The 16,970-nt window shown below is 35.7% G+C and overlaps 1 protein-coding gene across 1 annotated transcript in view; it reads right to left on the reverse strand.

The window, feature by feature from the left end:
- RAB28 (RAB28, member RAS oncogene family) overlaps positions 1-16,970 on the reverse strand; it is a 64,209-nt gene that overhangs the window by 30,561 nt on the left and 16,678 nt on the right. The window contains 2 exon segments of the mRNA XM_063310066.1: positions 11,387-11,516; positions 13,874-13,962. Coding sequence (XP_063166136.1) covers positions 11,387-11,516; positions 13,874-13,962 — 219 coding nt within the window.

The following is a 16,970-nucleotide window of genomic DNA, read 5'->3' on the forward strand; positions in this document are numbered from 1 at the left end:
TTAGGGAGAGTGAGCTGGGTGACCTTGGGCCAGTCACTCTCTCAGCCCTAGGAATCAGGCAATGGCAAACCACTTCTGAAATCTTGCCAAGAAAACTGCAGCGACTTGTCCCGCCAGAAGACAATACTGACTTGAAGGCACACACAGATGAATAACATTACTAGAGATCATTTAGTGTCATTTCAGTAGATTCTGTCAACCCAGTTGCCAATGCAGAGTGAATGCAAACTACTTTATTCTTGAAATGCTCAACCAGATTATCACAATTTATACTAATGGTTCTTCTGAGCTATCAGCTAAAGGATCTGTGACACTGAATACAGTATGCAGTTGTTGTTTTTTTATCACCCTTCTCGTCAAGAGTCCTTTGCATGATAACTGTTAATTACAATATTGTCAGCATGCAATTTCAGTTTGCATTTTTGGTTTGCTAATTTTTTTCCTGAAATTTTACTTTGTCGTATCTTCTTTACCAATTGTTGTGAAGCCAGTAAAATTCAGAAAAACAGAGGGGACTGTGTTATCTTTTTCCTACTCTACAGTATATTTTTGTGAATGGAGACCATTTACTATTATCTTAGCTTCTCCTTTATAAACACTGAATCTACATAAGCAAGTTCAGAACACAGTTCATCTCCAAAGCAGTAAGCTGATTCCAAGATTATCAAAAACTTTCTCCATATCAAGAAATAGCACAGTTGCCTTCTTTTTTTTCTGGTTTTATATTGTCAATAGCATTCAAAGTATACAGTATTACTGATATTATTATCAGTATTATATTATTACTGATACAGCTATTTGGAACAAATTCAGTTTGATCAGAATGGCTAGGAGTTGAGGCATTCCACCCAAGCTCACAGCCATAACGTAGCCTTATGCACATAAAGTTCGCTGAGCCTCATTTCTTAATCACTTTCAGAAATTGCTTTTTAACTGCTTTTTAGTTATTAGCTACCTTCGCAATGGCAAGTTTTTTAGAGCACCCTAACCCTTCAATCCCTAGAGAAAGTAGTTTTAATTACAAATTTAAGGACTTTAAATTTTTTATTATTATTATTATTTTGAATAAACAGCAAAAGGATGATTAGAACATTGATTTTGGAAAGTTACAAATGGAGTAAGGGTCCATATGGATTTGAAAAAGATTTTGAAATTAATTATCCTTCCCGTGGGAAAATACTCTTCCTTTGAATTCTTAACAAAAAACATGATAGGATGAGACTTTGAAGATTGGACACTAGAGGGAACCAGAAGAAACTAAAGATTACAATTAAAGAAGAATACTTACATTTGACTTACTAATATAGAATGGAACAAAATACTTTAACATCAAGTGTAATGAAGGAAATTTGTGAACAATGGACCCAGAAATTAATTCTAGAAATGTCTGCCATTATAGTGTTTAAAAGATGTTATGGAAAAGGAACAAGTTTTACCAGACAAAACTGAGACTGATTTGAAAAGTGGATTTAAAAATGACAGGCTACAAGAATGATATGGAAAAAGATGCTACACTGGATATATAAATGAAACTGGCTGATGTCATAATAATTAAAAGGGATATACAAATAACAAACCAAAAGAGAAATCTGGATAACTTATTTTGCTAAAGTGTCTTGTTCAAGTTGTGAAGGATTTTGTGAGAAGGGACAAAGAAAAAATGAAAAGAAGTCAAGTTCTAGGATGGTATTTGAAGGGATTAAAGATTAAGACTGCTAAAAGTAAAAGGAAGGAATATAAAGTTGGTTTATTTGATCAAGGTTAAAATAGTTATCTCTGGTAACCCTTAATGGGCTGATGCTGACCAGGATTGAACAATGAGGCTTTAAAGATTCATTTATAGATAAGAGGTGGGATAGGGAAAGAAGAAATCATTTGTTGTATTTTAGGAGAAGGTGATGTTACTAAAACTGTTTATACTTGTTGTTCTGAAGGGGGAACTCATTTCTTTATATATTTCTTTTCTTTTTCTCTATTATATTCTTATTTTTTTTCTTTTTTTTCTTTTTTTTTCTGCACTTCTCTTTTTCTTTTTTTAGTTTAGTTTGTATTAGTTTTTACCATGTTTATTAAAAACTTTAATAAAATTATTATAAAAAATAAATGCTTTACCAAAATGTCCTACTTTAGATCAAGAAGCATCAAGAGTTAAATTGATATGGAAGAAGCCCTTTAATTCCTGCTTACAGTTCGATCTGATACCTTCTTGCAGTAATAACAGTCCATTCACTTTCCACCTCTTAGGTCTAGATATTCTCTGCTTAATTTTACAATTACTGGATTATGATCTGCTACTGACCACTCTTCTATCCTTGGGTCCAATAAGTATCACTTTAAAAGATCACAGTTTTTCTTAAAAAGACTAATAGCCCATCACTAATCACTTCCAGGAAACAGGCCTTCAGAACAAATCTATAATTAGCCAAACCAAATAAGGATCAAATATACAAATGGTTGAACAGAGAGATCCAAAGACTTAGTCTGTGTTTTCAGGCCTCATCCACAGAAAGTCATCCAATAAAACTGGTCAAGGCACTACATTGGACACCTCTACTACCTGGTTTCTATCAGCCAGGGATGACAGATTCTAACGAATCCGTACAATATTATCCTCGGGTTGCAGGACAGCACAGCAGGCTTTTCAGGAATTAATGAGGTCTTTCTTCTGATCAGCCTATAAATAGGCACAAACTATCAGAAAAATATTTCAAAGATAACACTATGATGGTGGGATAAAAATTACCTGCACCAGTTTCATCCATTACCAGTTTTGGGTAAAGTACAGCTTCATACACCTTCTGTCACAGATCTTATTAATTGTCTAATAAGTAAGCAAAATTATTTAAAAAAAACTAGGACATCAAGATGTGAATAGTACCCAAAAGAAGTGATTTATTAGATACTTCAATTAAGCAAGAAATTTACAGTACCTTAAAAATAAAATAACCAATTAAATGAAACAATTAAATGAAACAATTAAATATGATTAAAGGCTGAAAGGTTAATGTGCCCTAGTTTAATGCCTTCTATTACTGTTCACTTCATTTTAAATTCTCATTAAATTATGGCCAACTCCAAAAATACAATATAGTCATTAACTTTCAAAAATGGGGAAGAGCTATGGATTCCCCATTCCCCTATTTTATGCCTTCTAACGGATCCTCAAGTGACTCATATAGGTAATAGAATAAATATATTAACTATACAGATAATAAGGCTGTGCACTCATCACAAAACTTGGTTGAGTCACCACAGAAATCAAGCCCAGCTGTTTAATTTAAATACTCCTCAATTCAACTAAAATCAATGAATGGCTATTTTTTTTTTCTGATTGCAAAGAATATTAACAATGCATCATGGATTAAACTTGCAAAACTCCAAGTACAGAGTTTTTTGTTCTAGATGCCTTTGAAGTAACTTTTTTAACAGAAAACTGATAATACATATTTAAAATTCATAGCAGGATTGGATACAAGAAAACTGGCAGAATCGAAAATGCCAAGTCTCAGATATCAGAGCTTTTTCTGAAAGAACAGCATTTTAATTTATAAACATCTACAGTTTTCCAGGTTTTACTATTGGGAAGGAGCAATTCACTCCCTCCTCATTCACTGAGTAGGTATCTTTGGGAGGCTGTGGCAGTTCTACAATGATACATATATCAAGACATTTGCTCAGATAAAAGATCTGCAAACATTAAGAAAATTGGGTATAGCAGTTAGTTAGGATGAAGGAAAAAGTTTCAGGCTATTTGCACATTATGCAGCAAAGTCACAGAAAATGCAATAGGATAACACTGGATAGCAGACGCACAGTAAAGAACAAATACCTGATGTCATATTATGTAGGTCCCACCAACCACACATACAATACCCACACATTCTTTTTTAGCAAATTATTGAGCAATTGAATCTCTGAAACACAACAAAGCTTTGCAAAAATCCAGATTCTGGCTGCCATAGAGGAACTGTATATAAAGGTAACACCTACCTTAATCCAAATCAGCATGATTCAGTTCAGAATCTGGTTGAATCTGAAGCACGCTTGTAAGAGTTAGCTACAAATCTTCTGGTCAACTAAGAGAAAGCTTTTCATAGACTTCCTGTGTAAGAACTATGTACCTTTATTTGTAAGGGTGGATAGAACCCTTCTTCATCAGTTGAATTGTGTATTTTTTATATTCTATATAAATCTCAACCACTCAAGGCTTTTTTTTTTAAATTGTTCAAAACTTTTTTTCTCTCTAAGATAGGTGCAGAGCCAACAGATGGAGTCATTACCCTTTTGAAGGTCACTTTCATATCACAAAAATCAATTGCGTATTAAACATTATTTTAAAAAGTAAATTTGAAAAATAATGAAAAGTTGCTTTGCTACTTTGTTTTAATAGTAATCACCATTCCAAAAAATATTTGTACTATCGAAGTGTTTAACAGAGTAACTTTCAAGAAACAAACTGCAGCACTACTATTTATGGCATTTATCATGTTATTTTTTAGAAGAAAAATATCTCATAGCTGACTGGCTAGGATGGCATAACATCTTTCTGCTTCTGAACTATTCAAAATAATTTAATAAAAACTGAAATATATTTTATTACTTTGCAGCCAGAGGCCAAGAAAACCCCATACAATAATGCTAAACTAACAGCCTGACCTTGCAAGAAGGTGCTGTGAAACATTACAAGTGTTATATCGAGCATAATGGTCTCAGGTTTCATTGCAGGAATTTATAGAAGTTTGCTTAATTTGTTAAAGCAGCAGAAGGAAAAGCAGTAATGGATTCCCATTCCCCTGTAACCACTGCTCCTCCAGCCCCTCATTCCCCTCTCCCTCCCACTGTATTCTTGTTATAGCAAATAAGGCAATTGACAAATTACGTTTATTTCAAGTAATTTTACCTGTTTTCAGTCAAAATAAGTCATAAAAGGAGGAAGAGGAAAAGTTTCCAAAGTTCCAAATTCTTACAAGGAGCAGCTAGTACAGAAACAGCTCAGGGAGAGGAGGAGCCAAGAAGAGCTGATGTGTCATGGTTGGGAACAGTCAAAAGCAGCTACTCTTCACAACAATTAGTCTCCCAACAGATTTATATACCTCTATTAACAGGAAACAGTCTTTTAAAAAGTGGATTGGAACAATTTTTCTATGCCAAGTCTCTTCATTTTCCTAACATACCATGTAAACTAGAAACTTCGTATTAATCCTTGCTATTTTATCTATTTAGTTTCTTTGAATAAAGCATATTTTTATAGGTGCTATTTTTGTAATCAAGGTTTAGGATATTCTGTTCATTTTAACTTTTTTTGGCATCGTGTTTTAACCCAGTAAATAGTGTGGACAGAAAAGTAGAAATCTCTAGCTATGCTAAGAATGAATTACCAATGTTAAACAAATTCTCAGGTATTTCCATGACATAAAATAAAATCACTGCATAAAAATGACACCAGATATGTTGCAGGAGGTAGCAGAACCTAGCTGACCTAGGCTGTCCCTGCCTCCACCAACTAAGCCAGGCTGGACCTAGTTCATCCTTGCAAGGGACTCTACCAGGAAATTCCAAGGATGTCAGCTAACCTTATAAGCTGAAAAGCACTTTGGAAGAAGGCTGGGGCAAGGCATGTCCACATTTTTGTCAAGAAACCTATTTGGGCATTTCCATAAATCACCAGAAGTTGTCTTTATATTTTTAATATTTGATATACTAGGTAGAATCAATACTGCAAAACCTGTGTGAAAGCTACAAGGTTAGAAATGAATGGTGGAGCCTTAGAAAATGAATATACAATGTAACTAAAGCAAGATTCAAAGTATCAAAAGAGTCAGTTGATGTTTCTGTTATAGGAGATACACACAAATATGTAGCTTTGGATCATTCCTCAATAAATCAGTGAACAAATATAATGGTTTTGATTCATTTGTTTAACTGGATTCTCTTTATCTAGTTTTAGGACATGTGGAGAACATATCCATTTTAGGCAGAAATACTGAAAATTCAAAAGGGTTCAGAAACTTTTAAGCAACACTGTATGTAAACAGAATAGAAAGCAATTTGTTTTCTATTTTTGAACTCTTGAACCAGTGAAGAGATTGAAGACCAAGAGAATAGTAATGAAACAAGTCTTAGTTTATCCAAGATGAAGAAAAAATACTTTTCCATATTAGACTTGGCAGAAATAAATCTGTTCTTATTTTTTAAGGCAAAATTAATGTTGTGCTCTCACAAAAAAGGCTGCCATGGGGGATGCAGCTTGCCATGAAGCATCCATTCACGTAGAACAGCAGGAATTCTGGTAGTTGAAGTCCACCTATCTTAAAGTTGCCAAGGCTGAGAAATGCTAACCTATAATGAACCTGACGAGGGCGCTCTCTAGTCGCCTTTAGTCCCCCAGAAGGCTCTACCACCACCACAGTCCCAACCTGCCATTGTAGTTCTTCCTTGTACCCAGGAACAGTCATGTTTTATTTTCTAACAATGCCATATAGAATCCATGTAGGGTTAGGAGTTTTTGTAAATTAAGATGATAATGGAGGTTGGGATTTTGCAGCACAGTGTTAATTAGCAAAAGCACAGAACGGTTATATATTTAATATCTGATACCCATTCTGGCTCTGTGAAAGACATTATTAGGATTACTGATACAGGCAGGGCTGCTACTGAATTCCCACTGGAATGTAAGCTGAATCAAAATCAGAGGGAACATTTTGTTCACAGCTAGTTAAGAGGAGATAATATACAACAGAACCACAGTTCTTCTGTGATTGGAACTAACATTAAAACTTTCATACATTCTCTAAATCAGAGGCAGGCAACATTCTGCAGCCACAAGCAATTTTGCCCCCCAGCAGCTGAAGACCAGGTTGCAGCAAGGCAAGAGAGACAGCAGGCACAAGTTTTGGCCCACTTTTGATGGGGAGAGACAGTGAGTTATACAGGCATGTTAAACTTAACATACCTACTTCTTTTTTTATCAAAAATTGACAGGAAACCACAGTGCCAATATCCTGCATATTAGCACCAAATTTCAGTGGAGGATAAGCTAAGTGGGTTGCTCCTCTCTACTCTAGATGAACATAGAAGTTGCAACAGAAACAAATGTAAGCCAATCCACTTTGCCTAAACATTTCCAAGGGTTTGGGTATAAATGAGGTTAAATTTTGAAGTACTGAGAGTTCGAGGGAGTTGAATGAAGGACATAATTGAGGACTATATTCCCAATGTACCTAAATGAGGGTGTTGATTGTAGCCATTATTAGTTTGAATACTGGGGTTTCTATAAAATAATGTGTGTGCATTTATTGTCTGTATGTTTTAAATTTTAATCTATTAAATATAACCTAATTTATTTTTAACCATTTTTTAAAAAATCTGACCATCCGATCCAGCCCACATCCTGAAAAAGATTATAAATCCAGGTTTTTAGATGTTTAATCTAGAACACTGACTGGCCTAAGAAGTGAGAGCAGTCAAAATATGTCTTGCCATTATCTGAATTATTTACAAAGAATCTTTTATGTAACTAGAGCAGAAGATACCATTTTTCCACATTCCCTTTTTGGGCCGTGGTTCAGTTCCACCCGCACGTGGTCTGCTGAGAGCCACAGCAGAGCAGCTGCTCAGCCAGAAGGGCACCACAGTTGCGTTTGTCCTTGGAGAAGCACAGGAGATGGACTGACTCTCTTGGGAAAAGTCTTCAGTGCCCAGGGGGAGCACCACGAGAATAGAACTTTCTGAGTCCTCAGGAAAAAACCAAGATTGGCAGTCTCAAGTGCAATTCTGTTGCTCCAGCAGTTCAGACAGTTCAATGCATTAACCTTGCTTGTTACTTTAAAATGTAACCTTTAAACTTCACACTACAGCAGTACATTTCCTGCTCCCAGACCGCACTCCAACATCAATTAATCATCACTCAGGCAAATATACCATCAACATTTTTAATTAGCGCTGATGCACTCTCTTTTCAGATCCATCTGTCACAAAGACTGTTTAAAAACCTGACTTATTGAGCTTTGCTTAGAAAAAGATCTGGTTAATATCGATGTGAAAAGACATCACTCATTCATCTACCATACACTGCTGCCTGATAATCCCTACCCTTTCTATAAATTGCTGATAAGAACTGCCCTCAGGACTTCCAGCCAGTTGTAAATCAAGTAACAGCAGCTCCCATGCAGCAAGGTTAATTTTAGGTCACTGTTTATCCAGCAGGAATGTTGACTTGGCACTTACGTGTGTTGCTTATAAATGTGATAAACGGAGAAAACACCAGTTGAGTTTGTCAGGAAGAAGAAAAAAGTAAAGCAGGTCCCTTTATTGCAAAAATATTTTGTTAATTCATAGTAGTGGTTAACTAAATTTAAATTTAAAACTAAAGGTCTTAAACCAAAGTTAATATAATTTCAACCTTGCTCTCACTAAAGATATTGGAAAGCCTAAGTGGGCAGGTGGATGTGAAGGAAGTTATTACGATTAGCTATAGACTACTGGATAATGATGACCCAACTATTACTATCTCCTAAAGTGCTACAGCAACATTGCAACAGAATGTAATGCAATTATTTATTGCACTGATTCGTTTTTTAAAAAAAATAACCAATAGGAGATGAATTACTGCCATGCTCATGAGCTGAAAAGGTTCCACCTGACTCTCTCTGGATCTGGCTTCCTCTGGGTTACTCAAGTGCCATGGGCGTGGGATGGAGAATGATAAAACATGCACTGCAATGCAGCAGTGCAAGCTCTGCCATTTTTGAATTTACATTGTGATGATGATGAGCAGTAGTAGTAGATTTTGTAAGGAAGAAAACTTTGCAAGGGACAGAGCTTCCACTGTGATGCCACAATGCACATTTCATCATTTGGACAAAAATTCCAACTGCTGAGGACATCCATGCCTTCTGCATGGATCAGCACATTACATCACTTGACCTACTCTTTTAGTCTTGGACTTACAGAGCTCTTGGCTCCTGCTGCATGATGAGGGCCACTTCACATCAGAACAATTTCTGTGCTCATCAGTTTCTGCAGCATGGCTGACTGGTTTCTGTGGTAACATGGACTCTAAGGGGAACCAATAAGAAGTACTTCTTTCAACAAGTGCACCTGTATCAGCCACCACTATAAAGCTGGCTCACTTTTTTAATTTCCTTCAATCAATGTTGCAACCCACTGACAATGTGAGTGAAAATTACTGCAGGGACTGTGAATGAAAAGAAATCAGTGGGACTGTAATACCTATATTTTTAATCTTGCTCACCTTTTCTTGCAAAAGAAAGCTTTTGTTTCACTGTGTCAATCAGGATCACCAAGAGTAGTACCTGCTTGGAGATTGAGCTGTTGGCCCAATTCACAATTAAACTATTCCTCTAAGCATGCACTATTGGCTGTAGCTTTGTCCATAAATGGGGCCCTCATTTAAGTATGCATATGCATGCATGTCTTGGTTTTTAAATGACCTACCAGTAGTGCTGTCATTCTGATGAGTCTCTGGACTGATAATACCAAGTGAGAGAGGTGTGCCTTGAACTGAAATTGGTTGCTGTTGTAGGTAAACCTGAGACAACTTGACTGTACTGATATATGATATGATATGATGGATAGCTCCACTGATATCAACAAATCACCTAGTACAATGGCCTCTGCAAAGGATCATAGGGTCTTCACCCTCATCCTTAATTATGTGATGAACCTCTTTAGGGATTTGAGGTTCAGCACCACTTTCTAATGGGATTCATCCTATGACATAAATGGCTTGAACATTCTATGGAATTTTTTTTTCCAATGAAAATTGATGGTGCAAGGACTCTGTCTCTGGGTATTCTTTGAGTCCAGGCCACATCCTAGCTGAACTGTTTCCTAGCACCCATCAGTTGGTGGCACTGGGTTTCCAGGTGCACCAAAAACATTGCAAGCTGCTGCTCACCTGGAGCTTTGCAACATCATGCTAAAATTCATCTGTCCTGGGCTCAGGGAGGGTGAGTTTTCTTGATTGCTGTGGTGGGGCCACAGGAACCACCCTGTCTGGTTCCTGATCAAGAGGTATAATTTCTTTGGTCTCTACTGTGAAAACTCAATGAGGCTACGTTCCTTGATCAAATGTCATCCTTCCTACATGCTGCAGGCCAGGCCTTCTAATGACCTTGTTCTCCATCAGCGCTGATGCGAATGGTTCGCTCCTGTTCTCAAAAGATAGTCAGGATTTTGAACCAGCCGTTCTCTTCCCAGTGTAAGTCACAGTCCCCAGCAGGGCTCTGTAGTTTTACAGAGCCACAGGTTGGAACTCAGGTTTAAAGAGCTTGTACAGAAAGGTACTCAGTGGTGCTTCCCCTCCTAATAATGGAGTCTAAGAGGGAAAAGGGTAAACTAATGAGTATCTGAGGGTGCTTCTGGTTCCCCTCCATGAGATCCTAAAAAGAGAGTGAAGTATTCTGCTTCACTAGGGAATGGAGGATGCCAGTACTGCCGCTATGATTATGCACAACTAGCTACTATGTTTGTTTTGTCTTTCCTGATATGATTAATATCTAATATTATTACATATTTCAGTTTCACCATTCTGCAATGTCGTTAAATCTGCTTTTATGAAGGGAGGAATAAAAATTTTTAAGATAAAGAAACAATGCTATAAAGCAACTTAATATTTTTTGTAATTAGCACAAATATCTCATTTACTGTAAAGTGAACCTCTTTATTGTTCTAATAAAATCAATGCTTTAAAAATATTTGGCCAATATTTTACTATTCACCATTTTGGAGGAGGAGGAGGAGGAGGATACATACACATCCTATTACTTTAATTTTTTTTTCTTGTTTCCACAATACTGCCAAAACCTAGATCCTAAGCTTTTTGAGATTTAAACCTATTTGTGTAATAAGATCGCAGTACAATTAAGCTTCTCTCAAGAGAAGTTTTATTATTTGTTACTTATTAACAAAGATAGGAAAAAAATCAGGCACAATGTGTTGATCAGTCATGGCTTAAAAATAGGGACTCTAAATAATAAGGAGCCATTTTGTATTACAAACAAAATAAGGAAAACAAATTGGCAAAATTTCCCAAGTTTTACGGGTAATGTCATGCTGCTAATCACCGAAGCAGGTTATTTCCATGAAGTGATATCCCCCAGCAGACTAAACATTGTGATTGCTGTCACAACACAGCACTCCCCATTTGGTCTAATGCATGAAATATTACATTCTACAGTTCTGGAGCCTGCCAAAACCAATGCACCATGGTGCCAGTAAAATGAAAGGGACCACACATGTACCGATGTCTGCAAGATTGGGGCTCACACCGCTGTACTGCAGAGCTGTGAACAGAGAGCGTACTGCTGATCTGCATTTTAGCTAGGTCAAAGGATTCCAGCTAAATAACAATTTAACAACTTACTTTTATTGCCTACAAGGGCCACATGTGGTTGAGTTTCTGACTCTTCATTGACCTTCTTTACAACATTATACCAATCTTCTAAGTTTTCAAAGCTCTGTTGGTTGGTTATATCATATACCAAAAGGACAGCCTGGAAAGAAAAGGCTTATGTGAAGGACAATATTAATAACAAAAATCTGACAACTAAATTGCATAAACTTAACATAAGGGTTGATGCATTAAAAAAAAAACCCCTCAATACACAGATTCTTCACAAGAGGAAAGATAAGCTTCCAAGTTCATATATGCTACACAATACAAACAAGACAAATAGCATATTCTATACAAAATCTAGTGGTTGAAAAAATTATATTGTTTTAAAAAATGGTCTTGGATTCTTGACCGAAACTGAGCTATAGCAAAAATTGTATTTATTTTTTGTTTTTGCTTATAGACTGCTTCAACTGCATCATACTGAGAATTTTATCTAGTTATTACATTACTAAACCACCACAATCAAGCAACTCTCAGTGGTGTACAAAAAAACTCACAAACATATATAACTATAAAATATCCACGGTATAATACCACCATTACCAGTTTCTTTTAAAATCTTAAGCAATATAAACATACATATAGGATTAAATAAACAAACAAACAAACAAATTTTGGAAGAGCTCCTTTTTAACCCAGTTCCAGAAGGACATCCAGGGTTAATCCAACTTCTTGGATAATAAATGAGAATAACTGAGATATTCATACTGATACTGATAGTTAAACTCAATTTAGCTTGTAGAATATCATAATCAACATTACATTTACTGCACATTCAAACCAGTATAATCTCCTGGGGCACCTTGATTAAAATAGCAGCAACTACATCTAATATGGATGATTAAGCAGATTACACAGAAGATGTCAAAGAAATGCCATACATTTCTAAATGCACTTCGTCCTTCATTTTCCTTTATGCTTCAGAATTTCATCTTAGATGGAGAAAGCAAGACCAGAGACCATACTTGAGTTATGGAACACAGAGGTGAGGAAACAGCCCTTCAGATATCACTAAAAGTGTCCTTTTCTTTGGTCATGATGGCTAAGGTTGCTGTAAGTTGCACTTCAGCAGGATTTGGAGGGCAACTGTCTAGAACACATATATCCACAAAGTTGCTAGAAATGCTGTTTTCGTGAAAACAGTGTTCACAAAATAAGTAGCAGGAAACAGGGATGGGGCGCCTGGTTGCTCCCTACATTAAAATCTTAACAAAATTAATATAAAATATGGTTAAAACTGAATCAGACTATAGTTCAAATAGTGGTTATCATTAAATTACTAGGTGGGTTTAGATAAGCAAGTATTCCCTGTTCTCAGCCTCAAATCTGCAATAGAAAGACAATTAAAACGACCTGCTTTATCACACAATTCCAAGAATCACTATAATGATTTGTATTAGATGCTATGAACCCTCAAAAACTATTTTATCAACACATTTATGCATTCAAATGAAAATAAATTCCACTAAAATTACTATTGCCAAGAAAATATTTTAGTACTGATTACATGGATAATAGACTTTTTACAATCTCACATTCTAGTATGCTCTAAACATCATGCATATAATTTATTTCCCATATAGAGAAATCCCCATGTTATTATGAGATTTAATTTTATTTTAGAGCTTCCCCATTGTATGTCAGAAATCTTGATTTGTTTCCTCAGCTACAATGCAGTTGACTTAGATTTGTTAAACATTGTGTGCAATTTCCAGTTTCCTTCATCAACAATTTTTCTTTTACATTTACTTATTACCATCCCACAGATTCATCTGGTACTGAACTATTTTCTTCATTACTCTGGAGGAAACAAAATATTTCAAAAATTGATGTCTGTGTATGTCTGTGTGTATACACATAGACATATTTATAACTCAAATTGTCTAAAACTTTGTTCTAAAAATCATGCACTGGTTATGTATGTGTTAACTACTATTATTAATTTAAGTTTCCTTACTTGTAAAAGTACTGTTTATTTCCACTATTTTGTAAAAAGATTTAGCTACTTGGTCACCTTCTGTATACTCCCCCAGAAATTCAGCTAGCTGAACAAATTTAATGGCAACAGATTGCCCTTAATTCCCTCCTTTCTCTCACCAGGAAGCATCTGTACTCAAACAGCAAGTATGCCTATTTGTATATCCATGGGGATATCTAGATAAATGTGATGAAAACTGCTATTTTTGACTGAGCCCACAATATAAAGCAAGCAACATCTGTTTCAGAGAGCTGTTAGAGATATAATAATTAATATATCTCATTCATAGAAGAAAGCATTGTCCAAGCACCCTGTCCAAAATAACTGTCTGCAAAACCAATGTTCAAGTAAGTTTCTTTCATGTTTACATTTTAATACTCATTTAAAATTATGCTGTAAACTATCATTTTTATAGTAAACATTCTAAGAAGACCACCAGTAAGAAACTGCAGTAGTTTATAATTCTTTAACCATACCTGTGCACCATAGATATATTTATCCAACATCTTGCCTCCTATTGTTTGGCCTCCGATATCCCATACTTGAAGAGTAACATTTACATTTCCTGAAAAGGGGAAGGGGGAACAAAAGGCTGATGCATGTGACATACTGAGTTATAGAATCAGATATAAATAATCTTTACAGTTCAATACTGAAACTAAGACACTATGCAATATACTTATATAAGATGTGTTCACCACTAAGTATTTCTCTTGTAAAAGATGAGTAAGATTAACAACAAGGTTTTCCAGTGCTTACAACACATGGTTGGCTGTAATACATTAAATTTAAAAGAATATTGAAGTTCATTAAGAAACTTCTCTCTTGTGTTTCTCAAGCAGCAGTTGTACATAATGCATTGACAAATTGTTTTTAAACAGAATGGTAATTTCAAATGCAGATTTATTTGGTTGCTCAGCTAATGTTTTCTAACCTACACAACTAAAATAAACTATAATATTGAAATACAAAATAATAATTAATTAAAACATTTTAAATGTTATAAAATGCAGCATAAAATTTTGCTCTTGCGATAAAAATCCCTGGTAGAACAATCCTACATATACCTACTCAGAAGTAAGCGCCAGTGAAATCAATGTGGCTTATTTCCAGAGTAAAGTGTACAGTACTGCAGTCTTAGTAACTTGAATTACCAAACACAGGTTTCATCAAAGAACTAGTAGTTTATTTGTTTAAAAGGTGAGCTATTTAAGAGACCAAGGTGAATAGCAGTATCTTCATCAAGTCCCCAAAGGATGACAAAGACTTTGGGGGGCTTTTTTGTATTCTACAACAAAGGCACCATCACAAAGAAAACCCTCTTCTCGAGATCCCACCCCCCCTCACTGCACCTGCTGGTAGCATGAGGGGCAGGGCAAGAGGATCTTCAGATCCAGCACAGTATCCACAGAAGACAATTGTTCTGATAAACTGGCCCCAAATGATTTAAAAGACTACTTTAACTGGGCCCAAAAATGAACTAGCAGCTAGGTTTGGGTTTTTTAAGTTGTTGGAGGCAGAAAAGAAGTGCTCCTAACTGTAGCTACTTCATCTGAAATAACACCCACCTCTTAAGATGCTAATATAATTAAAGGCATGGCCTGCCATACAAGCAAAAAAACCAACAGCGCACGGAGCCCCGCCAGCCTCTGTCAATGCTACAGTGAGTAATGTATGGGGGATTCCAAGGAGGACTGGCCTGCCTAACAACTCATTAGCTCAGGGGAGATTCCTGACTTTGGACAGCAATTTACACTCCGTCCTCAGCCATATCACAAATTGCTCTGCAGTGTGGTCTGATGGGCTGGTGCTCTAAAAACAAAAAAGTAAAACCCCAAATTGGCAGATGTAAAGTAGATTTTGGACCCAAGCCTATAAACAAAATATAACACAATTTTGTGAAAGTTACTGTGTCACAAAAGTATTTTCACTGTTAAAAGTCATCCAGCAAATATTCCTTGTGGGTGAAATAGTTTTCCTTTGTTAGTAATGCAATTCAAAAAAGGGATAAGCATGCATATTGTCAAGAGCAGCATTTTATTTCACTTTTCTCCACGGCATTTCTTCCTGTTGAAGTATTTTTAACAATGAAAAAGAAAGGCTTTTTTTTATTTAAAAGAAAGAAAAGCTGCACAGAAACTCTTCTTTGGAATTTCACTGTTCTCTGGAGCTACAGAAACAGTCTAAAATCCATTTGGGTTTCTTCAGCTAAAGAAACAAGCCTTCAGTCAGTGTACTGAAATTTCTTGGTATTCCACTACAGCTGAAATATATCTGTACCTGCAGCGATCAACTTAATATAGTGCAGATGCTAAAACATTTTTCCTTTATTATACATTCTAAAAACAAAAACTTTTGAATCTTCTTATGCATTAATTTTGCAACGAATTTTTAAGGACAAATCCTACTTATTTTAATTTTAACATAATTTTATGTTAATTGTAAGATTTTTATACCTGATCAAACATGACTTATCTATATACTTGATCAATCAGCCTAATATATCTGATCAATCAACATGACTCCCCCACATTTAAATTTATAATCTTCTCAACTGTGTTCGAAAGTTAACTCAAGCTGAAATCAGGGAAGTTCAGTTTTGGCTGGATTGTGCCTTAAGCTTTTTTTACAGCAGTTAAAAACCAACTATGCCGACAGAATCTTCAGACAGACAATAACAAAGTGATCCCATTAACACAGAATTAAATGTTATTGAATTCAGTGGAACTTAATGCTCAAATGTATTTAAGAATGAATATGAACCCCAAGTATTTCCCAACTGAAGCTAAATCTAACAAAACAGAAGAAAACAAAATATACTTTTTACTGCTTGCGAGAGAGAGAGAGAGAAACAATACGTATGTGATATTTATGCCCTATGCCAACTTTTATATCCTGATTTAATATACTGCCAGCATATGCCACATTTTAGCCACATTTTAGCACAGTTCAGTGAAATAAATTTGTCTATAAAACCAATTCACTGTTCTGTGCTGAAAATCTTTGAACATTAACATAAATGTATCCTGAAAAAAATCCCCAAAGGGATTCTTGAAGTCAAGGCCTCACATTACAGGACTGCCCTTTTTAATATTTTTTGTTAGTGGCTTGCAAAATATTTCAAGTTTAAAGCACTCTATTTCAAATGTGAAACAGCAGCTCCAACCTTACCAGAAGCATTCCAACACCATTCTGCCATTTTGGAACTGTTCCAAGCTCAAAACGGGCCCATTCTGAGCTCCCAATAAAACCTCTCTGGACTTTGAAAGACGCTGAATTTGAAATGCTTTGCGCACCACTGCTGTTTATATCCTTCACAAATGAAGGACCTTATACAAATAGAATTTAAACAAAATAGCATTTTTCCCATTACACTGATGTAGAAGTACAATCCTCTCACCCCCCTCAAAAGCCCTAATCACACATTCAACACCAATATAGTCTTCCTCTCAAATGTAGCACTGAGAGGAAGGAAAAAGATTTTGTCTCACTAAGAAAACGTCTCTTAACTTGAGACTGAATTGTATATTTTCTAACACAAATGCATAGCAAAACCTATTAATTTATTAGACT

Source organism: Candoia aspera, chromosome 8, assembly GCF_035149785.1.
Source record: "Candoia aspera isolate rCanAsp1 chromosome 8, rCanAsp1.hap2, whole genome shotgun sequence".
In the NCBI taxonomy this organism is placed as follows: domain Eukaryota; kingdom Metazoa; phylum Chordata; class Lepidosauria; order Squamata; family Boidae; genus Candoia; species Candoia aspera.